The sequence below is a fragment of the Anolis carolinensis genome, chromosome 6 (genome assembly GCF_035594765.1).
Source record: "Anolis carolinensis isolate JA03-04 chromosome 6, rAnoCar3.1.pri, whole genome shotgun sequence".
Classification (NCBI taxonomy): Eukaryota; Metazoa; Chordata; class Lepidosauria; order Squamata; family Dactyloidae; genus Anolis; species Anolis carolinensis.
Window position 1 is genome coordinate 92,919,357 of NC_085846.1, and position 24,701 is coordinate 92,944,057.

A 24,701-nucleotide genomic window follows, 5' to 3' on the forward strand; every position below is an offset into this window, starting at 1 on the left:
AGGAAGGTCTAAAGTGCTGCCTGTTCCCACTTGAGATAAATAAATATAGGCATTTTCTTCTGAAAGCAACATTCACAGCTGGAACATAACACAACAAAGTGTTCCATGCCGGGTTTCCAGAAGAACACTCAACCAAAGCAGTGATGACAACCCTCCCTGTCTCACTATTTCTTCGCCCTATAAATGATTCACTAGTATGAGGTGGTTTTGTTACAACAAATGGTCCAAAATTGTTGTAAATGAGCCACTTAAAAATGAGCAATAAAACGATGCAGGGCTCTTTTTTCTCTACTACTCCAATACTGGTTCTAAGAGCCTTTCTTTAACCAAGAGACCTTCTTGCATTTCCTTGTTCCTGATTCAACTGTTATCATTCCACAGTTGATTCTTATGAAAATGAGATGAAAACAATGTAAGTGAAGTGCCTTAGTACACAGTGATACAGTGAGAAAGAGGTAATTAAAGATATTTTCTGAGGCACTATTCATGAAGCAGATATTCTCATTATGACAGTATGAGGTCTTAGAACCAATTTATCATAAAGAAAATATAAATTCATCTGCTTCTATATAATATATAGAAATATGCAGTCTACATTGTAAACTGATAAAAGCACCACTCTTCCACATACTAGTTGTTTACCATTGTATACTATACCTGTGCTTTATTGTTTATTGTCCACAACTGATTGTTGTGGACAGTTAACAACTACTATTACAATCCACATGCTTCTTATTTTATTTTAGATTCAGCATTAACAAATCACTAGTATGGGATGACACATTATACTGGCCAACACACATTTTGGTGCCTCATACGTTACTCCTGTTTCTGGGTATATTTGAGCTGCTGATTCCAAAAATTGAATCAGTTTCCTTCTATTAGCTCTAGTTTTTGAAATACAGAATATATATCATATATCAGTCTTCATCTGCTCGCCCATGGGAAATCATAACAACAATACCTAAGAAACTAGAGCCGATGCACTCTATCCAATGCAGTTTTCTGAATCAGTGCATCAAATAACCCCAGGAATAGGCCTAAAAACCAAGGCACTAAAATTTTTTGTTGGGCTGCATTACAAATTGATTTTGTTTCTTTCCTTGTTGTTATGTACCTCCAAGGCAATTATGACTTATGGTGATCTTAACATCTATTTTCTAGGCAAGATTTATTGAGAGATGGTTTGCCATTGCTTTCATCTCATTATGACCTACAGCACCTGAGACTCATTCACACTATAGAATTGTAGCACTATAGTTTCACTTTAAATATCTAAAGGACAATCACAGAGAAGGACTACTCAAAAGGATAGAACCAGGTGAAATGAATCCAAGTTATAGGAAGACAGATTTTGATTGAACATTAGGAGGAACCTGTTGACAGAGCAATTCAGCAATGGGACCACTTACCTAGAGAGATTGGACCACTACTTCCTAGGGATGCTTGAGATGGAATACCTACATTGAGCAGGAGGTTGGACAGTGGTCCATGGAGTCTCTTCCAAAACTGTGATTCAATTAACCTTTTGTATAATTGTTTATCTTTTCTGATAGACAATTAAGGGGGTGATTACATGGATTATGGAGTATTTTTAGAATGGTGAGTAGAATGCTTGAGATGAAGTGCCCATATACTGACTCCCCCAAAATTATTTCCAAAATCTATAGATCAGAAAGATTTTTATGTGAGACTGGTCTTCCTGGTCTTTGTTCCCTCGGTTCTTTCAAAGAGTGACTATTTATTTCTGCTTAACTCTTGAAAAACTAGAATATGAAATAAAATAACTATTTGACTCAAATTTGAATTAACCAATTTATTGGAACTCTGGTTGGCTATGGAAAGGCAAATCTCTCTCTCTCCCATTCCTGATTGGTGCTTTCTGATCCCAATGCATTCTGGGAAATGTAATTTAGAGCAAGTCCTTTTGAATTCTCTGGCATAGGGCTCCTCGCCATCCCAAACTACATTTCCCAGAGTTCCGTGCTTCTTTCCAGGGAACTCTGCTTTCTCCCTCCTTTCCCTCTCCTAAGGGTGAGAAGCCATTAATTTACAGAGGAATGGGAGCCTTTCTGGCTTTGCTTTGCTTTTCTTTCTTGCCACGAAAATGAATCTGAATTTGGGAGGGAGCCCAAATACAAATGAAAGTATTGGGTAAGTTTTGATTCTAAAGTTTTTGGCACAGGCCACGCTCATGTGTCGGATATCGCTTCGGATGTACAGATTTAACTAATTTTCTTACAACTTACAAAACTTCCAACATTTTTGCACATTTCTAATAGCTATTACAGTAGAATCATGGTGCTGTGATTTCGTAATGTGAAGGGGCCCTAAACCATCTTCTCTATACAAATACGTTCTTTAGCTACAAACTGCACCTTGTTCAAACATATCATAGCATTTTATGGCAGGGGCTCTGTGATAACAGTTTCTTGTCCTTTGGAATGTGCTCAATTAACTATAGTTACTGTCTGATTATTTCTCATTGGGGCCATCTGGCAATTCCTTGAGTCCTCAATATTACCATCAATAATGATAGTCACAAAATCTCGGTTTAGCCATGTAATTATCCACTAAGGAAGAATAGTTGTGTCAGGGTCAAGCCGCTGTTGTGATTGTTTCCATATCCCAGTTCCATCTCATTTAACTTTCTTTTAAAGCTGGCCATAAATCGAGACCTCTTTTCACCCTCTTACAAGGGTAGGCCCTACAGTCATTACTTTTTTATTACCCCATTTATAGCTGCTACTTTCTCTTTTGCAGAAATAACATCACTTTCTGGATTTGGGACTTTTCCTTTTAATGCCAGGCTCTTTTTGTTCTCACCTCAACTAACGTCCTCCACAAAAGTGCTAACTAAAATCTAATTTCAAGGGCATCTGAACAAACTCATTGTCTTCAAGAAACAAGCTCAATTGTACCTCTGGAAATAAAAAAAGACAATGTGGCTATAAAATTGCAAATGAGAAAAGAATTTAGGAAAATGGGAGCAGTAATGGAAAGTCATTGTGTGACCTAAAGTGCCTTTATTAACAAGGAAGGGAAACAAATGAGAAAACTCTTCATTTGATACTAGAGTTTTCGATGTTGCAGTCTTAGCTGGAGAAAGGATCTGCTGAATATAGTAGGTCTTACGTTCAATTATACATGGATAGGCTGCATATTAAACACAAAAATGTATATATTTTAATGTATAGTTTGACAGTGTATTTGTTTGTTGTTTTCCATATGTTGGATAATGAAGTGCACCAAAGAATTTCAGGGGAAAAACAAACCAGAGCTTTATGGATTAAAGTCTGGGGGAGGGTACTATAGCTACAGTTGTTTAGATCGAGATGGATAACTAGGGAGACTGGTGGCCACATTAGCCCCTTGAAGACTCAAGGGTCTGTAGGAAACTACAACCGAAAACCCCCAAAATATTTTGTCCCCATCCCCAAAGCCTTCTACTACTTTTGGGGGTATTTACTCCATGTTTTAGAGCTATCTAGGTATTTTTAGGCCAGAGAAAGACACCCCCACCCCCCAAAAAAACCCTGTGACTTCATATACTTCCAGGTTTTACAAAGGCCTTTTCTAAATTTGAAATCATTCAGGCACCCCCCCCCTCCCGACCTTAACGTGGCATCAATGACCTACTTAATGTCTAGACGGCATTTAGGGATGAGCCCCCCCGGGATAGATCATGAAAAACTATAGGTTGCTCTTTTAAAAAAATAGATGTGCCACACTGGCAATGAAGGTCCGCATAGTTAAAGCAGTGGTATTCCCCATAGTAACCTATGGATGTGAGAACTGGACCATAAGGAAGGCTGAGCGAAGGAAGATAGATGCTTTTGAACTTTGGTGCTGGAGGAAAATCCTGAGAGTGCCTTGGACCGCAAGAAGATCCAACCAGTCCATACTCCAGGAAATAATGCCCGGCTGCTCACTGGAGGGAAGGATATTGGAGGCAAAGATGAAGTATTTTGGCCACATCATGAGAAGACAGGAAAGCTTGGAAAAGATCATGATGCTGGGGAAATGGAAGGAAAAAGGAAGAGAGGCCGACCAAGGGCGAGATGGATGGACGGTATCCTTGAAGTGACTGGCTTGAACTTGAAGGAACTGGGGGAGGCAACGGCCGACAGGGAGCTCTGGCCTGGACTGGTCCATGAGATCACGAAGAGCTGAAAACAACTAAACAAATGAAGAAGAAGAAGCCACAACATTTGATTATCTTGATTCATAATTTGTGCTTAGGATAAGAGAACACTATCAGTACAAAATATAGAGAAACTGAATGTTTTCCAGTTGACAAGGTGGTCAAACAAGGCTGGCTTTTATCACTCTGTCTGTTTAACTTGCAAGCCAAATACTAGATGGAGCTGGACTACATAAAGGACAATGATGTGAAAATTAGAGGGAGGAAAAAATTAAGGTATGCAAGTGACACCATCCTACCAGCCGAAAATAGGAAGGACTTGGAAACGATTGAAGAAAGCACAAAGGCAAGGTAGCAGTTGAATATAAAGAAAACCAAAATAATGACCATAGATGATCTGCATAACTTGAAAGATGAAATGAAGCCATTGAAATAGTTAAAAGATTTTCTAGACCTTGACTCAATGATAATGGAAGCTGCAATCAAAAAATTAGAAGAATACTAGGACTTGGAAGAGCAGCTATGAAGGAACTAGGCAAGATCTTCATATGTCATAGAATCATAGAATAGTAGAGTTGGAAGAGACCTCATGGGCCATCTAGTCCAAACCCCTGCTAAGAAGCAGGAAATCGCATTCAAAACACCCCCGACAGATGGCCATCCAGCCTCTGCTTAAAAACCTCCAAAGAAGGAGCCTCCACCACAGCCCGGGGGAGAGAGTTCCACTGTTGAACAGCTCTCACAGTGAGGAAGTTCTTCCTGATGTCCAGGTGGAATCTCCTTTCCTGTAGTTTGAAGCCATTGTTCCACGTCCTAATCTGCAGGGCAGCAGAAAACAAGCTTGCTCCCTCCTCCCTATGACTTCCCCTCACATATTTGTACATGGCTATCATGTCTCCTCTCAGCCTTCTCTTCTGCAGGCTAAACATGCCCAGCTCTTTAAGCCGCTCCTCATAGGGCTTGTTCTCCAGACCCTTAATCATTTTAGTCGCCCTCCTCTGGACGCTTTCCAGCTTGTCAACATCTCCCTTCAACTGCGGTGCCCAGAATTGGACACAGTATTCCAGGTGTGGTCTGACCAAGGCAGAATAGAGGGGGAGCATGACTTCCCTGGATCTAGACGCTATTCCCCTATTGATGCAGGCCAGAATCCCATTGGCTTTTTTAGCAGCCGCATCACATTGCTGGCTCATGTTTAACTTGTTGTCCACGAGGACTCCAAGGTCTTTTTTGCACACACTGCTGTCAAGCCAGGCGTCCCCCATTCTGTATCTTTGCATTCCATTTTTTTCTGCCGAAGTGAAGTATCTTGCATTTGTCCCTGTTGAACTTCATTTTGTTAGTTTCGGCCCATCTCTCTAGTCTGTCAAGATCGTTTTGAATTCTGCTCCTGTCTTCTGGAGTGTTAGCTATCCCTCCCAGTTTGGTGTCATCTGCAAACTTGATGATTGTGCCTTCTAACCCTTCATCTAAGTTGTTAATAAAGATGTTGAACAAAACCGGGCCCAGGACGGAGCCCTGCGGCACTCCACTTGTCACTTCTTTCCATGATGAAGACGACGCATTGGTGAGCACCCTTCGTTCGCTTAGCCAATTACAGATCCACCTAACCGTAGTTTTGTCTAGCCCACATTTTACTAGTTTGTTTGCCAGAAGGTCGTGAGGGACTTTGTCGAAGGCCTTACTGAAATCCAGGTAGGCTACATCCACAGCATTCCCTGTATCGACCCAATTTGTAACTCTATCAAAAAAAGAGATCAGATTAGTCTGGCATGACTTGTTTTTGGTAAATCCATGTTGACTATTAGCAATGACCGCATGTCAAGATATGTCACTGATTATCAATGTCAGAATTATCAGTCCCATTTCTTATTTTTATATATGGTGGTGACAGCTGTACAGAGAAAAAAGCTGATAGGGAGAAAATCACCTTATTTGATATGTGCTGTTGGAGGAGACTTCTGCAGATAAAATGGACATTCAAAAAGACAAATAAATGAGCCAAACAGCAAATCAAGCCTAAACTAGAAACCAAAATGACTGAACCGAGACTATCATACTTTAGGCATATCATGAGAAGACATGATTCACTAGGAAATGGTTTACTGGAAAAGGTAGAAGACATCAGGGAGGGAAAGGAAGATTGCACTACAAATAGATAAACTCGATGAAGGAAGCCACCGCTGTGATTTTACAAGTCCTGAGCAAAGTTGTTGTTAACAAAGTGACTTAGACGTCTCATTCATATGATCATTGTAGATTTTAAAACGGCTTGATGGCAATTGACATCAAGCTAATTCTTTTAAAACAGAAGTCAGAAAGAGTAGACAATCACGATCAGGACAAGGAGAGGAGGTTAACATTTCTTGCAGGAGTAGTGAACTGCAATTATAGTCTCTCTTTATTGAAAGGCATCCCAGACAAGATTACATATCCTTCTTAAAAGCTGCTATTGGTACTGATGTATGACTCTCCACAATAGAAACTTCCATCTTTTAAGGTGTCACAATGGCTACATTTTAAAAGCAGCTGAAAATGTGGGACAGCAATTAATCATGAATGTCCTTGGAAAATGGAGACAGTTGAAGGGCATGCAAGTTAACTATGATATTCATGCAACAAGATGTAGTGATGGCTGCTTGAATGGCTTTAAAGGGGACTAGGCAAATGAATGGAGATGATGCTCTTGATGACTAAATGCTATTTTCAAGGACTAAATGTGCATGTTTCTAACTAAGAGTTGCTAGGAAGCAGCAGCAAGAAGTGTGATGGCCTCATGTTCTATCCTTGTCTAACTATGGAGAATGAATAAAACAAATGTTGGAATTCTCCTTATTATAAGCAAAGGTAATTATCATTTTCTTTTGTTTCACAGGGGTTACTTGTGGCAACAATTTTCTGCTTCTTCAATGGAGAGGTAAGCTTTCCAATGATCAACAATAATGCTTTGTTCGTTCTTAAGAAAGCAAGTAGTCCTCCCAAATCACATCAACTTGGCTTGAAAAATAGGCTGAGTCAACTGTAGACTGAGTCAATAGACTGCATCCCCAAAATGAAAAAAAAACAAAAACGTATTGACAAATTCTGAGCCCATTCAGCTTCAGACACTCCCACTGATAAAACTGCACCCCCCCCCCCCAAATCATATTTATTTCTTCAAAGTACACTATAGGTGCACTGGGGAGAAAACAGAGTAATCCCAATCCTTGCATATTCCTATGCCAAGAGCAACATCAACACCAGACAAAATAAAACCATAAGTGATCATAGTTCAGAGGTCCCCAAACAAACAATCTCACAAGTGGCAAAATAATTTTACTCTCAATTTTCCTTCTTGACATGATGGTGGTGGTACATAGAAGGCTTTGGAGGCTGCATATTGCCCATAGGCCACATTTTGCCCACTAAGCCTTTACAATGGTTTTTAAATGTGTTTTCCTCATTCTGGAAATACAGTAAAGTTTCACTTATCCAAGATAAACGGGCCGGCAGAACATTGAATAAGCAAAAATCTTGGATAATAAGGAGGGATTAAGAAAAAATCTATTAAACATAAAATTACATTATGATTTTACAAATTAAGCACCAAAATATCATGTTTTACAATAAATTGTCAGAAAACGCAGTTCAATATACAGTAATGTTATGTAGTAATTTACGAATTTAGCACCAAAACATTGCAACATTTACTACGAAAACAATGACTACTAAAAGGCAGACTGCCTTGGATAATACAGAACCTTGGATAAGTGAAGCTTGGATAAGTGAGACTTTACTGTATTGAAGTTAGGCCAACTTAGTAATAGTTTTATATATCTACATATTGAACTAAGCATTTCACTATAGTTTCATAACAATCTCAGCTCTTTGTTCCTGGAAATGCCATGAATTGAGATGTTGATATTTAATGTCTTGAGGTCAAGGCTAGATTCCAGGAACCACAAAATTCATATTCTGGTTTTACTAGGAACTGACTGTGTGGTGTTTGGAAGTCCTGACAGTATTGGCATCAGTGGTACAAGTGGGTTGCTAACTTTGCCGGATTCTGTGCCTGAGAAAAACTTGACCCTACACCTATCCGGATAACTAATTTTATCAGTGCTTTTCTGCTTTGGAATTATCCACAAGTAAAATGAGTTTCAGAACATTTTAAAGGGGTGTGGAAAGTGCCAGCTGCTTTCATGTACACATGTTAGTTACATAACAACAGAATGAAAGCCAGGGGTTTGAACCAAAGTTTCATATATCCCAATATCCTGTTTCACACAGTGGTTAAATAGGTAGTAAACCTATAAGGAAAGCATGAGGATAATTACTCCCGTAAAGCCAACCTAAGATATTTTGCTTGCTAAAGCAAAGGACAAAATGCCCCCCCCCCCCGGCCATCCTTCCCCAGAAGCTGCTTGGAATGGAAGATAAACCTTACTTCAACACAATTACTATTGCCCCCCCCCCCCCCAAAAATAGTGTTATAACTCATATCCACTGCTAGAATAGCTTTTGCAAAATACAGGGCATTCATCTTATATCCAGATTCATATTCAAGCTCCAAAAATATATTCCCTGATGCGTTTGCGGGCTTCTCTAGCTATTCCAGTGTTGTTATGATGTACAATTGCATTTTGACACTATGAGAGAAGCTGCTTTGGGAGAATCTTTGTCCTGAAAGGCAGCTTAGAAATACTTTAAATAAAGTAAAATTCATAAGTCTGAGAGATAGAAAAATCAGGAAAGACTTTCAAAAACGAATGGAAAAAAGCAAGAATATAAGCCGAAAACATGGATGTCTCCCTATAGTGAAGGACAGCAGAGTTGCAATGCAACATAAAATCCTATTCCTTTTATATGGAGGAGCAAATTCATCTCCAGTGTGAGTTCTTTTGGAGAACTGGGGGGGGGGGGGGAGGAATCTAGTTTCTTCTATTATTAGTATTAGTATTATATTTATTTATACCCCGCTTTATCTCCCCCAAAGGGGACTCAAAGCAGCCTAACAATAAAGCATTAGCATAACTATTTAAAATATACAAACATTAAAACAGGATTAAATATAAACAGTATTTTTAAAAAATCCCAGTTCAAAATCATTCAAAGTTTAAAAGTTAAAAACCACTGCATCCCCTGAATTGCTCTTAAGAACCGTCATCTTTAAAAACCTGTCAGCATTCTGTCAACATTTCTCCAGGGGCTCCAGTCGCTCTTTAGATCCAATGCAACTCTTAAGCTAAAGTCGGAGCCTAATCTTCTGTTGTTAGTTTCCTCCAGCAAAATTGTCCAGCTAGCTGTTGCCAGATGCATCGCGATCACAGTGCTATTTCTCTTGAGGGGAAAAACTATAACATGGCACAAAAAAAGGGATTAACTGTAATGCAATGGAAGCTTGGTTTCCTTAGTGATTTATTGCTTATTACTGGACACTTTTTCATGAAGGCAGAATCCGGTGAAATTAATCCAAAACAAATGTTCAAAAACGGTATAATGTTCCATATCTGCATTTGGAGACAGCGACACAGTTTTATTTATTCTCACATTTTCAGAACCCACAAAAGCTGTATCCAGAACACCACGAATTTAGAGAAAGCAAACCAAGCATTTCAAGTCAGGGGGTGTGGTGTTTTGTGTATTTTAAATTGGTTTAAATGGTTTTGATTATTCATTTTAGATTGTTTTAGGTTTCATTCTATTTTAATATTTATAGTTTATAGATTTTGATTTGTGCATTGTATTGTCTTTACCAATGTTCATTGTTCTTTAAGAGAGAGAAATCAGTATATAAATAAGTATGAAGAGGAGGAGGAGGAGAAGTCATCTTAATCAATACGAAAACTTTTTCATTGGTTCCTTGTTGAATGCTTAAAGAAGACACCAGGGAGTTAGACAAGAGTGTTATTGTGTCTCTCCCATAAGAAATCTGTCTCTTCCTCCAAACATGACATTTCAATTCCATCTAATGGTGAAACTACATGATGGTATTTTCCACATAGATAATTTGTTGTTCTTGGGGCACTCTGTCGTGTCAACTTATGCATCCCCATCCTAGAGTTTTCCTGTTCAGATATATTCATTGCCTTCCTCCATGGCTGAAACAGTGTGGTTTCCCAAATGTTACCAAGTGAGTTGCCATTGTTAAATGTGCATCTGAACCCTGGTCTCCTAGTCCAACATTATTCACGTTGATTCTCAAATATATAATTAATACAAAACAATTGTATACATGGCCCATAGAAGGAAATTTATAATTGCTGGTTTTTTCTCTTATGAAAGGAATGAGTACAGCAAATTCAATCTAAATTCTTTCAAGGTCATTTATAATGCAAAAATCATATTTATATACTCTATATAGGCATCATTTGCATTGTTATTTTGATCACGTCACTGATTTATAGAGTCCATTCTGTATCAGAAAGCATGTGAAAAGAAGATTGTTGAGATTTTGGACAGAAAGGCATGCTTTTAATCCAGGTTGATAAGCACTATATATCTTATCTCCCCTATTTGTCACAAAATCGGAAATGGAGGAGAGAGAAGTGCTTCTAAAAACGGAAGTGTTACTCCAGAAGCAAAAATGTGTGCTCTAAGGGAAGTCAGAAGGAGAGAAAGGCTTTAGGCATGGATGAGCTATTTGCTTTTTTACTAGAACCTTGAGATTCACCAAGGAGCTAAAGGTGAAACAGTGACTCAGAGACTGGATATATCCTTAAAATCACAGAATGGTGCCTCTGGGAACATAGCAGAATGTAGCTATTGTTTTCAGTGCCAGAACTCAACCATTTTGTCCATTCAAACAAAAGCAGACTAATTGAGAGAGGGAGCTTTGTGTTAACTTCTAAACAATCTTATGTCAATTGCAATTCACAAAGACATCTGCCTGTCCTTCCTTCTACTAACTCACAGTTCAAGATAAAAAAAAATCTGTGTTCAGTCACAGGTGTGCAGGCCATGCCTAGTAACATCTTTCAAAAGCATCATTAGGTGCAATCTATATGCCTTCATAAACAAATATGTACAAATAAAAGTATTTTAGGATTACAGGTGCAAGTAGGGATCTTCTGTCTCTACCAATTAAATCACATTAATGCAGCTCTTCCATTTTTTCCTCCATAATGTAAAGTATAAAACACACCCCAATTAAAATTCTGCAAGTGATAAAATTCGGCAAGTTACATACTAAAATCATCACCCAGTAGCACCCACTGTCTTGTCTTTTAGCACAAAGCGAGAGAGTTTGTAAAGAAGATAAGAGAGTGAATTCAGATATGTATAAGTCCACATCACACCATAATAAAACACTTTTACAGCAACCCAGTGATTCCTGCCATGAAAACCTTCAGGAACATGACCATACAGCCCGGAAAACTCACAGAAATCCACTTTTACATTCATTTTGAGGATGGACTTCTGTTTTAACCACACAGTGAAAATGAACAGAATCCCCTCCCCAGGCCCACCTTTTCAGTGTAGAACCCCCCCCCCCCCCCATTTCTATGTCAGTGGAGGGTAAGGAGAGGAATCGAGATCCATCCAACTGTTTTCCTGTAGAGAATCAGTGTGGTATAATGGACTATGGTTTTTGAGACTAAGGTCTGATCACCCCCTTGGCCATAGAAAACCCCTGGAGGACTTTGAGCAAATCCCTCAGTCTTAGGGGAAGGTAAAGGCAAGCCTCCTCTGAATAAATCTTGGCAAGAAAACCCTTTGGTATCTTCCCCTTAAGGTTGCCATAAGTTGGGAGTCATTTGAAGGCACATAACTATTTTCCTTTAGTTGGATGCGGAGCATTAAAGGTGCCCACAGAGATTACCTGAGGACTTCTTGGAAGTCCCTAGGAATGCCTATCACAGTGTGTGCAGCTAAAAGAAAATATCTGGGTGCATCTCTGTGGCCTCCTCTGCTGTCCATCAACATGGCAAAGGTCATCTGGGGGGGGGGGAGGTCTGCAACACTGAAAAGGTGGGCTTGGAGGTTTGTACGAGAAAATGTATTGTGGAGCTGAACAAACAACTCAGCATATGTATGCTTGCCCACAATGCCCTGCCTCATGTACGGAGGAGGAGTTGTTTAAAGCTACAGACAATGCGGTTGCTGTTGCCCGCTTTTGGTCCAAAACTATTTAGTTGCTTGTGATTTCTTTTTTTTTAATTTCCATTATTTGAAATGTATTTGTTGTACAATGCTTTTGACACGAAATAAATAAATTGGGTTGCTGTGTGTTTTCCGGGCTGTATGGCCATGTTCCAGAAGCATTCTCTCTTGACGTTTCACCCTTATCTATAGCAGGCATCCTCAGTGGTTGTGAGGTACCTCACAACCTCTGAGAATGCCTGCTATAAATGTGGGTGAAACATCAGGAGATAATGCTTCCGTAACATGGCCATACAGCCTGGAAAACTCACAGCAACCCAATGATTCCGGCCACGAAAGCTTTCAACAACACATAGTATACTATTGTTGTTCAATACAATTTTTGTTGTTTTAAACCTCTTTATCAATTTAAATTGGAGTCAGACAACAGATAGCAGACTAAAGAACGCATACGTTGACACGGCCACAAATCCATATGTAAATGGTTCACCCAGATATATAGTAACCTAATCTGGAAGGAGATTTAAGTAAAACACAAAGGGCAGAGTGAATGGCAAGATTTCTAGGGGGTTGGGTTTGGAAGCAGTATATTTCTGTCACAAGTATTAGGTAGCACTTTTGACATTAAGAATAGTACCCTTCACTATGCACTGGTCTTTTGATCACAGGACTACGTGATATTGTTTTGCACACAGTTCTAGTCTGAAAAATCTAATCAACAAAACTAAATGACTATTTGAGGAAAAACAGAGTCATACCCTCAGTACCAAAGATGTGTACCTGAATGAAGCAAGAAACAAAAGGTGTTTAATTTATAAATGTATATTGAGTTCAATGGAGCTTACCCAAGGTAATAGGTATGGGAGTACAACCAAATTTTTAAAAATGAAGAAAGTAATGGAAAGTCAATGAACCCGTACTCTGTCTTCGTATTTTTGCTTTGGATCACAACCCACAGTCTGGAAATACATGTCCACAGCCATGCTTTCGTTATGAACAGTAATAGCTTCATGCTTTCAAATGAAGAAGATTTGCTCAAGTTGCCCAATAGATTTTAAAATTAAATAAAATATGAAAATGAAAATTAGGATCCATTTCATGCACCTCAGTTATTCATATCCCTCATATTTCATTTTCTACTCTAGTTGCAGGTGGCTTGAATCAGAATATATTTTCAAACATTGTACAATGTAATAGTAAAATATCTAAACACACAAAAATGATGACTCCATAACAGTGTTGTTACTGTTATATTGAAGAATAAAAAGTGAGATAGATTTCAGTGTTATTCCCACCGCCAGCTATAAAGTTGATGTGTTTCCTTTCATTTTGATTTTCAAGGCAGATGTGTTTCATTTCACTTAAAAAAATTGAGTCCCCAGTGGCCTGCAGTATCATATATACTTGTGTATAAGTTGAAAAAATTAGACAAAAACTTAACCCAAAAACCTTGGGTTGACTTTTTCCACATTCCCCCAGCCCTGAGTGGGGAAATGGCAGAGGGTCTTGGTACTATGGACTACTCCCTTTTTTGAGTAGAATGGGGAAAGGTAATGAAATCACTAAGGCTGATGTCAGCTTCCCATACCATAATTATGACATGGCCTCCTCCCATACCATAATCCATGTACTGTACCTTCCCATCTGGGCCTCTCAGAGTAGAGAGGGGTGGTTTACTCACAAGTAAGCAAGTGGTAGCCCCCTCTTCCTCCCTTTGTCCAGGCCACTATCTGTCATACTCCTTGTACTACTGTGTCCAAAGCCACTGCTCCTCCTTGGCTGGTGATGCCCCATGTTCTTGATCCTGCTCCAGTTTCTTCTGTGACACTTGCAATGGTGATGGCAGTATGCTCCTCTCCTCTGACTCCTGGGTTGCCAGTGATGCTGTAGAGCTACTACAGGATGCACCAGCTCTAGGACATCCTGCCACCCAGGAGTGACCTAGAAGAGAAGGCACAATGCAGGGGTTGTGGTATAGGTGGTTGCCATTGTGTGTGTGACTTCACCAAGATCTGCCAGTTGGTTTCCATGGCTGAACAGGATGCAAATCTTGGTCTTCTAGAGTCCAATCCAACACTGCAACAATTACATCATGCTGTCTTGGGCTCCTATCCACCATATTAAGCCTATTACTCCAACCTCACTTTTTTGTAGTTCCAAATGTCAGCCAAACATGTCTAACATACTAAGTGAGTTTTTGAAGCCTGAGAAAATTCATTAACTATTGCTTTAGAATTAGCAATGACAAACCTTCTTAGTTTACAGGGTTGTTGTATGTCTTTTGGGCTGTGTGGCCATGTTCCAGAAGTATTCTCTCCTGACGTTTCGCCCACATCTATGGCAGGCATCCTCAGAGGTTGTGACCCATGGATAAATGCCTCACAACCTCTGAGGATGCCTGCCATAGATGTGGGCAAAATGTCAGGAGAAAATACTTCTGGAACATGGCCACACAGCCTGAAAGACATACAACAACCCTGTGATCCCGGCCATGAAAGCCTTCGACAACACATTGAACTTCTTAGTTTAAACTCTTAATATCTTATGCCTGCAGGTCCAAGGAGCTTTGAAGAGGCAGTGGATGCAGTACAAAACCCAGTGGGGCCAAAGGCGCCGAGAACATTGCTCTACGCGATCTACCTCCTACACAGCAACCTCTATCACAGAGGTCCCAATTTACCTATACCATCATGATTCCAGCAGCGAACAGTTTAATGGAAAATATATAGATGACTCTGAACTGGTTGCCTTAAAATCAGGAGAGACGTCTGCCTAGCTTTTACACAGCAGGTACAGCATTCTGTTTGTGAAAGAAGAAGAGAAGGTGAAGCCACCAAGGCCGCTGCAAGGCAGGGCCCGGTCTGGTGATAGGACGCATCATGTGCAAATTACAGAAACTCGACTATCTGGTAGAGACAACTCAAAGAGAGTCTGACAGAGATAGAAAAGTGGTCAGTGGCTCCAACAGTCAAAGGCTGCACTAAGAGCAAAAAAAAAAAAAAGGGACAAAGTTGGAGTTGACCAGTGAGAAGCATGGGATTTAATCTGTTCTCCATCTTGGTCACATGAAAGGAGGATGCCGTAATAAGAAACAACTTCCCTTCAATCCCCCACTGGGAGATGCCATTGTTTCTACAAGTGGATTTTTATTCCTGAAATTGAACTAAATGCAGACAGGAGACAATCCACAGCTTTTTCATTAGATATTTTCATTTTATTCTAGACATTGGAACTATAAATATGAGTTATTTGTCCGTGGCTTGGGAAGCTTTTATTCTTTGAATATCCATCAGCTGAGATGCTTTCCTTTTTTGCACTTAGAGCACACAATTTAAAAAATCATTCCATTGTATGTAAACCCTCAATATCTCAAGAGGATGGCATTCAGTATTATTTTAATATCCAGCACAGGACAAAAATGAAGGTAAACTATTTATTGTGTCACAAACTGTCAAAAAGAATTGATTAAGCATAAGAAACACATTGTTCTGTCAGAAAGTCTCATGAGAGAACCAGGAGACTGTGTGATATTCCATTTTCTGGATGCTTGATATTAATCATGTATCGAGAAATTTTCAGCCATATTTTTCAGCCCAGCTACCAGACATAATGGAACTTTTTTTTTCTCTGCAAATAAACTGTGAAATGTATTTGGATTTTTCCTTCTTTACAATCGTATGTAACTCTGCTTCTAAATATTCAGCATATACAGGTATATCTCAGTTTGTGAAGTAGATGTGTACATGGGCATGACTTCCTTCACAGAAAATTTGGTAACAGAAATGGAAATAACAGAAAGAACAAGATTCTGTTCCAGGAATGGCTTCTTTTTCTTTCCCTTGCTTCCACCTTCCTTATGATTTCTCTTTCAGTAGCCAGATGTATAGATCTATGCTTTTCTAAAATGCTGCAAGAAGCTCCAGAGACAAGCTTCTCTTTTTTTCTTTTTCTGTTTTGCTGTTCACATACTCAGTAAGACCTGCTGTTTATTTTTTCTGCTGCCACTCAGCATCAAAACCTATTTCCACAGGCGTTCTTCATTATCATCCCGATTTTGAAGTAGCTTAAAAAACTACAAACTAGATGAAGAATAAGGAAGAGACCAGTAGGCTGGGAAAGCATTAAAAGACTTTGTAGAAAGGAGCTTTTTTATCTGAGGCTTTGTTAACTGAGATCTGCCTGTATTTTGCCAATGGTCCTATTTCATGTAGATAAAAAATCCAAGGTATTTGCTATGTTTTACTGTTTCTTGTTGTCATGTGCCTTCAAATAATTTCTGATTTACGGTGCCCTAATATTAACCTATCACAGGATTTCCTTGGAAGAATTTGTTCAGAGGAGATGTGCCTTTCTCTAAGGCGGTGGTTCTCAACCTGTGGGTCCCCAGATGTTTTGGCCTTCAACTCCCAGAAATCCTAACAGCTGGTAAACTGACTGGGATTTCTGGGAGTTGTAGGCCAAAACACCTGGGGACCCAAAGATTGAGAACCACTTCTCTAAAACAGTGATTCCCAACCTTTGGTCCTTCCATTATTTTGGACTTGGGGAGCGGAAGTCCAAAACATTTGGAGGACCAAAGGTTGGGAACCACTTGCTCTAAAGCCTTCTTCTTCCGTTCCTTTAAGGCTGGATCTACTCTGACAAATAATGCAGTTTCAGTGCATTATATGATCAGTGTAGACCTATATAATGCAATTCAAACTACATTTTATTGGTCTACACCAGGGATGGGCAAACTTCAGCCCTCTGGATGTTTTGGACTTCAACTCCCACAATTCCTAACAACTGGTAAGCTGGCTGGAATTTCTGGGAGTTGAAGTCCAAAAACTTGGAGAGCTCAAATTTGTCCATGCCTGGTCGACACTGATCATATAATGCAGATCCATCTTAAGGCTGGCAGAGTGTGACTTGCCCACATTCTCCAGTTGGTTTCCATGGCCAAGTAGGAAGTCAATCCCATTGTTCTGGTCCAACACTCAAACACTATACCATGCTGGAACTTATGTTTTATCATTGCACACACACAAATATGCCAATACATCATTATAATAGAATCCAAGAACCTGATAGCAGGGAGTAATGTTTTGTTTTGTCCTATGTTCCTATTTCTCTTCCAGGGAAAGGCAGGCTTTGTCAAGCAAAGGTTACTCAGAATAAAATCATGTCGTGTACAGTATTCCTATGCTTCCATACTCATGCAGGTGAAATTGTGTGGAACTGAGAAAATTTATTTTGATGCTACTGTATTCAGTTACTAAGGCCCTTCACACTACACAGTTGTTGTGCTGTGATTCCACTTGAACTGCAACGGCTGTATCCTTCCAGATCTTGAAACTTGTAGTTCAGAATACTTAGCCAGAGACCTCTAGTGCCTCCCAAATTACAAAACCGTAACCGCAGCTGTTCAAGCGAAATCAAGAATGCTATGGTTTTGCATTATGAAAGAACTCTATGTCTCTAAATACATTTCAGTAACAATTTACACAGGAAAAATAGGGGACTACATTTTAACTTCCGGTGGGTAAGCTATGTTAGTCTGTTGCCACAAAAACAATGAATAATTCTATACTGCTTTAACAAGTGTCATATGTCATAGGCTTTGGGAGACTTACTCCCCTAATTAGCTGCAGAATAAATTCTGCAGGTTAGGCCACATTTTCAGATGAAAATTGTTGGATGAACCTAAAATGTAGGAGTAAAAAACTAGGATTAGACTTCTGGGCAGCTCCAGGATTGTTTGGTGAATTTCAGAACATATGGCGATGTGACCTAAGCCATGAGCATATATTTTCAAAGTTATCTCTGAAAACTTCCATGGCCCAAACTGTGACAAGACCAGTCTTTGTCATAGAGATCTCCCAGTTCTGGATACATTTTTGCAGTCCTTACTTTAGGATCAAATGCAAAGACATCTTTCATCATTTTTCTAATTGTCAAAGCATCATATGTGATAAATCTCAAATGAAAAATAATAGACCTACATCAAAGAAGCCTTCCCTTGGAGTATTCACAGATGGTACATCCAAATCCAACTGGGCATGTTTATGAAAAGCTTTGATCAGAATTAGAATAGTTTTTTTTAGTGCTATTGAGCTGGGCATCGTAGTGCAGAATTATACATTGGTTTAATTCCTAATATAGCATACAGTCTCATACATCTCTTCTGAGTAGTAATTTACTCTAGCTTCATTGGGGCGTTTTCTCAGGCAGGTGGATACTATATGATAATGCACTCCTTAAGATGTTCAGCACATCCTCAAAACAGCCACCCGTGCACCATGAAGTGTGGATGGACCCTGTGGGGCTTCAGCTAGTTAAGCACAAATGGATACAAAATCTCTTGAACCAGAGTTTCCTGATAAAAAAGACTAAATAAAACTTAAATAGATCTCTTATCTTCCAAGGCTGTACAGAGAACAAAAACTTATGCCATGTATCAATGAAAATAAACAACCTGACTTTCAGTGTCTCAATTGTATGCTCACATGTTGTAATTAAACCCATTCCACTGAAATCCTTCCAAATCTTTATTTCCTTTCTCTTTATTTCCACCATTAGTGCCTTGCCCAAGCCATTCAATTAAGGTTCAATCCATTTGAAAGTCTTGCACTTGTAATTCAAAGAAATGCAGCACAGTCGGAGGGAGCTAGACATGAAAAGCCATCAATGCAATCTTAATTAAGGTTGTGCCCAACCTTAGGATGCTGCGGTTTTATGGCACAAAACTTCATATACACATAGACAGGAAACATTAACAACTTTGTCTTTATTTAAAAAAAAATCAAATTGTGTGAAATTCAGTACATTGAATCTCCCTTTTTTATTAACACATTGAGCCCACCAACTTGGAGAAGACAAGTCTGGATAGAAAGCTTAAAGTATGAGAAAAGCAACATTTGATACACAGCAAAGCATTTCCTAGTTCCCAATGCTCTATGGGAAGCAGAAAAACTAAAACTAATTACATATCTCAGTTTCAGTGCTTTGGGGAAATCATCAGCGAATGCATAAATCCCACAACAGTTATCACAACTCTGTGACTATGCTCAAATTATCATATCTCATCAACACATGAAAGAACCTTTACTCCTCCCATTGTGTGATCTGAGATTGAACCTAGAAACCTCTATGTATAGTTTCCTGTTTAAATTTAAAACAGTAAAACTAAATTAAAGAGATTAAAAGCATGTTATTAACAAGACATAGACTGCTGCAAACCAGTTGAAACAGACCAATTTTAAACCAGGTCTTTCATCTACAACTAATCCCAGACATGAAGTAGCTGTGCCACTTTCTTCTTCTTCCCCTCTGATGCCTGGGCAGTGGCAGTTATAGGGAAGGCCTTCTAGGTCCAGGCATGATCAAGCTATGTCTGCCCTTTCTCTCCCTCCAAGGCCAAAGCAATGCTTTAATAAAGCTTTTGACTTGGTGCTCTATAGTCACAAATGTTAGACCCAGTTTGACCTCTGAGGGGAAGGTATCTCAAAATGAGGGCACCAGATCAGATGGTGCCCTTTCTTCACTGGTGAGACACTGGGCTTCATCAGACAGTATTCGGGCTCTGATTCGAGGAGTTTAGGAAACGAAGTCCCATGGCAGTCCCATGGAGGCCATGACATGACATAAGAGCACTGTGACGCATAAGAGCACCGGGCTGTGGTGCAGGCTGTTGAGCTGCTGCTGCAATAAATCACTCTGACCATGAGGTCATGAGTTCGAGGCCAGCCCGTGGTGGGGTGAGCACCCGTCAATTAAAAATAAAATATAGCCCCTGCTCGTTGCTGACCTAGCAACCCGAAAGATAGTTGCATCTATCAAGTAGGAAATAAGGTACCACTTATAAAAAGTGGGGAGGCAAGTTTAACTAATTTACAACTGGAATGAGGAAGTGTCATCAGAGTGGATGATGAAGCAGCTGCTCTCCCCTGTGGCCAGAATCGAACATCCCCTCAGGAGAAGGTTAAATTGCCTCTCCGTCTGTCTGTGTCTATCTGACTCTGTCTCGGTTCAATGTGTTTATGGGCATTGAATGTTTGCCCTGTATGTGTACAATGTGATCCGCCCTGAGTCCCCTTCGGGGTGAGAAGGGCGGAATATAAAATACTGTAAATAAATAAATAAATAAAACTTCCAATAGGACTCCATGATCCAAAGATCATTTTTAGGAGTCAGATGTTACCCAACTCCAAACTGGAGAAAGCAAGGGAAAGCCGGAAGAAGATAGAGAAAAGAACAGAAAGGACATGGGATGGCTGGCCATCCCAGAAGACAGGGAAAGATGGCTGGGAACGAGGTAAGACTATTCCCTCTGCTTTCCTCTGCTTTTGCTTTGCCCATCTGATGAAGTCCACAGAGTCTTCTGCAAAACTGAGTCTTCAGACAGGCATACATACAGAGTAAGTTCTTCAACCGTTAAGATCCTAAGCTACCATATCCAACCACCAGTGAGTTATTTAACAGAATGAGGCAACTGCTTCACCCATCATTCTTTCGACTGTCCCAATGTGGCAGGGCCAGTCTCTATTTAATCCTACATCACCCCACTTTCTCAGTTGCTTATGAAATGTTCCAGTTTGCCCCACATCCCTTCAACTATTTGCTGACTTCAGATTCAGCAGTGTTGAATTAAAATTCAGCTGGCAGTCTAGTTATGATGTGGAAAGACGCCTCAACTTACCCTTTGTCTCAGGGACCACAATGTCTTATGACGATCCTGCCAGCTGAACAAACTTAAGAGAAATTAGGTAGGGAACAATGTAGTCATTTTCATTATGAATGCAGAGCTCGCATTCAATTAGATTGCCAATGCATTTCCCTGGACAGCTCTGTGTAGATTGCTTAACTTGTGATGGTGATCATTTCAGACAAAGGTACGAAGGTTTAATAGTTTTGCCAGCTATGATCACAACTGATCATGATCGATTGCTACTCCAACAAGACATATAATCCAGAACTGCCTTAAACACTGACTGAGCTGAAAATACTTCTGAGTTTGAGGGGAAAAACATAGCTTCAAACCACATGTAGTCAAATTTTAAAAAATTAGCACCACAGATTGTAGGATATATAAAAAAGGATATGACTTCAAAGTAACATTCTCTTTATATATTTTACTTATTTGCTTTCAGCATTGCCATTCACCATTAGGATACGCAATCACATACCTTCCAACATCGTACCAATGAAAACGAGTACAATACAGACAAAAAAAAAACTGGAATGTGGACAAGATGGCAAAAGTTATTAATGGGGAAGAATACACAAACTAGGAACAGCTGCAGCAGTTTGCTTTTGCCAGGGTCTATAGGGAAGTCAAGATTAGTCTCCTTCCTATCCTCTTCCCAGATTGAGTTAATTAAGTGCAAATTACTTTTGTATTGTGAACCTAGGTTGCACCAGTGGAAATAAGCCAAAGGCAAAGGGAGAAAATGGGAGAAAGGGAGTCCAGGGTATTTTAAAAGCAGCTGAAAAAGTGGGATGACAGAGGAGTAATCGGGATTATCCTTGCCCATTTGGGACAGTTGGAAAGTACATCATCAGGAAATGTCAACTGTATTAACATTATTCAGTCTACACTCAGGTTCTGAACGATTATGTGCAGAAAATTCACTGGTGCATCCTCAAACTCGTTGGACCTGTTCCCCTACCTTGTTTTTGATGTATTGTCAGTGGCTCATTTTTAATGCTGTCCTCATTCCTACCACACCTCTATAAGGAGCAATCCAAATTTTGGATTTGTCTTACAAAAGCTGAATGCAAAGGAAATGTACTTGGATGTATAAGAACTTCATGTGCAGAGCACGTAGAAATCTAAAGAAAATTTGTAATGGAAATCTGTCCTCTTGGTTAAATCACATCTATCCTGTTATTGTCAAAAGCAATCTACTGAGATGAAAAGTAGAAACTACATAGACAGTCTATTGTCAGTGGGAACAGGAATCTATTTACAGTAATAACCATGAAACATGAAGCAAGCATCAATATGGCAGAACTGCATAGCTGAGCAAATCGCCATCCTTTAGCAAGTACATTTCTTAAAGCAGTAAACACAATAAGGGCAAGTCATTATTAATTTCATTTTTGCATACCACTTTGTAGGCACTGGAAATTTTTAACTTAATTAACTGCTTTGTGGAATAGATTCTGAAGTGGTTTCGACATGCTTTGAGAAAAATTTTTCCAGCTTGCACAACCAGGATACTAATTAGATTTTTTTCCCTAACCTTTTCAGGCATTCTCTATACATATTTTTGTTGCATAGATATATATAAAAAAGATGCTGCTTTAATGCCTGTATGCAGAATAAGTTTTTACTGTTTCCTTTCAGTTGTCTGACCTCATTGGTTTTCAGACATGACTTCCTGAAAACATTGTCTTTCCAGTGTTTAGTTCTGCTCAAATAGTTCTCTGTAAACTTTCTGCTCTACTAGACATGAATTTCATACTTTATTTAGCTTAATTTCTCCACCTTCATTCATATGGTGTGTGCTAGAAATATGTATAGGGATTTTCAGCCATTCTTAAATCACCCCAACTGTGGGGTTCTTCCAAATTCATCTAAAGAAACTTGAGTTCTCACAATACAACTTCTTGCAATTTGTTGGCTTTTGTCACCTTGATGTTCATTCTTTCCATTCTTCTTGGTGGGCATTTGTAACAAGTTTTTGGATATGTATTATGAGTATATTATTGCCATATATTCAATCAGAGTGATCCACGTGCAGCATTGGGCTGCCATGAGTAGAGTTCTTGTGGAGTTGAAAGATTCACTCATCCATGTGGACCCCAAAGCCCAAACCTAGTTGAGATTCTGTGTGGCACAGTATAGTGTAATAGTTCACCATGTGGACATCATGTAAACATTCTGTGCCCAGCTATGGGGAGATAGCCAGGAGCTTCTCTGATTCCCTTACACACACACACACACACACACACACACACACACACACACACGATTCTCCAGTCATGAAATGGCCATGGGGAGCGACAGTGGCTCAATGTTGAGTCCAGGAGAATTTGGTCATTGCATCCAATGAAAGAGAGTGGCAACACAGCAAGGATCTAAGATCTATGAAGATGTACAGTAGGCCTTGTTAATAAAGTAAGTGACTGCCATCATCTGTATTGAATTCAGATGTGTTGTGGAGCATGTGTTCCCCACTTCCGAGTTCTGAGAAGTTCCATCAATTCCACTGTTCATGTAGGGCAATGATTCCCAAATTCCATCCCTCCAAGTGTTTTGGACCAACTCCCAGAAGCCTCAGATGCCTTGGCTAGCTATTAGGGATTCTGGGAGATAAAATCCAAAACTCAGGAAATGCTAGAGTTTAGGAAACACTGATGTAAGGATTCTGAGCTATTCTTCCACAACTGCTTCTGTTAAATTTATTAATGTTGTTAAAGAAGACTTTTTTCAAGCTATCTTGGAGAACTTATAGCTGGAATGCAGGACAAAAGTGTTTTAATGATAGAGAAAATCAAAGTAGATCATATTTCATACCATCTTTTTCCAGTATCATTAGAGTCCTCCAATCATCATGATACTCAGCAGCAGATGTCAATGGGAAACCGTCCTGAAATTAGGAATCAGATCACATGGAAGATGGGTGATCTTTAGCCACAGCACTCAGAACTGGCAAAAGCAATTCTAATTTTGCTGCCATGTGATGCATATGGATGACATACTTTGGCAACACGAATCCTCTCAAAGGAATGTCTTTTGTTAGATCTCTATGCAGACCTGGCAACCCTGGCCCTGCATTATCTCAAATCCTGCATAAGGAATCAGCCTACTGTCCTTCTGCCTAAGACATATTCTCCAACATGCAGAATGGGTGCCATCATTAATTCCCCATCTGTTCCTTTTCATGAGATTCAGATTGAATCATATACAGAGAAGATGCAGTGAACTCAGTGAGACGTCAGTCAATCAAAACTAAATCTGGTTCCAATCCACCAATAGTGGCTTGTCAATATTGGTAATTGTCATTATTCTTTTGGTTGTAAGCAAGCCCGGGCATAGATAATAACCCCCTTTGCATGTCCTCAGTAGCTTCACATGTTTGTAATTTGAGGACAAGGGGTCTTAAACAGTCCTTTTCTGATAAATTTGATCAATTAATTTGTTCTCCAAGAATGCTTGACAAAACTAAGGTTCTTTGCCTACATGTTTTCATTTCTGAAATATGGATAAAAGTTTGAAATGTCTTTTTAACACATGGCTTAGCCTCATTAAATCTCCTTTTACTAATATTTTGCTTTTCCTGCCCTTTTGATGTCATCCAAGGAGTATGATCTAAAATCCAAAATTCTCAAAGCAGAAAACCTTTTCTTGTATGCCTCACAGCATTTTAAAAAAAATGTTAGCACCATTTTGAAAAGTCATGTTGACACTTCAAACACACTCACAGAAAAGGTGCTAGAAACCATCTGAATGTAGTTTCACATTTTGACAGTCCCAAACCAACTGACAGTC

At 39.5% G+C, this 24,701-nt stretch overlaps 1 protein-coding gene across 3 annotated transcripts in view; it reads left to right on the plus strand.

Moving 5' to 3' along the window:
• Nucleotides 1-15,876, plus strand: part of calcr (calcitonin receptor) — a 138,550-nt gene extending 122,674 nt beyond the window's left edge. For all 3 annotated transcript variants that reach the window (XM_062983984.1, XM_008112528.3, XM_003222109.4), the window contains 2 exons: nt 7,020-7,061; nt 14,781-15,876. In XM_062983984.1, the coding sequence (XP_062840054.1) occupies nt 7,020-7,061; nt 14,781-15,002 (264 nt within the window). In that variant the 3' untranslated portion in view covers nt 15,003-15,876. The remainder of the gene's footprint in view (nt 1-7,019; nt 7,062-14,780) is intronic.
• The last annotated feature ends 8,825 nt before the right edge of the window (nt 15,877-24,701 follow it).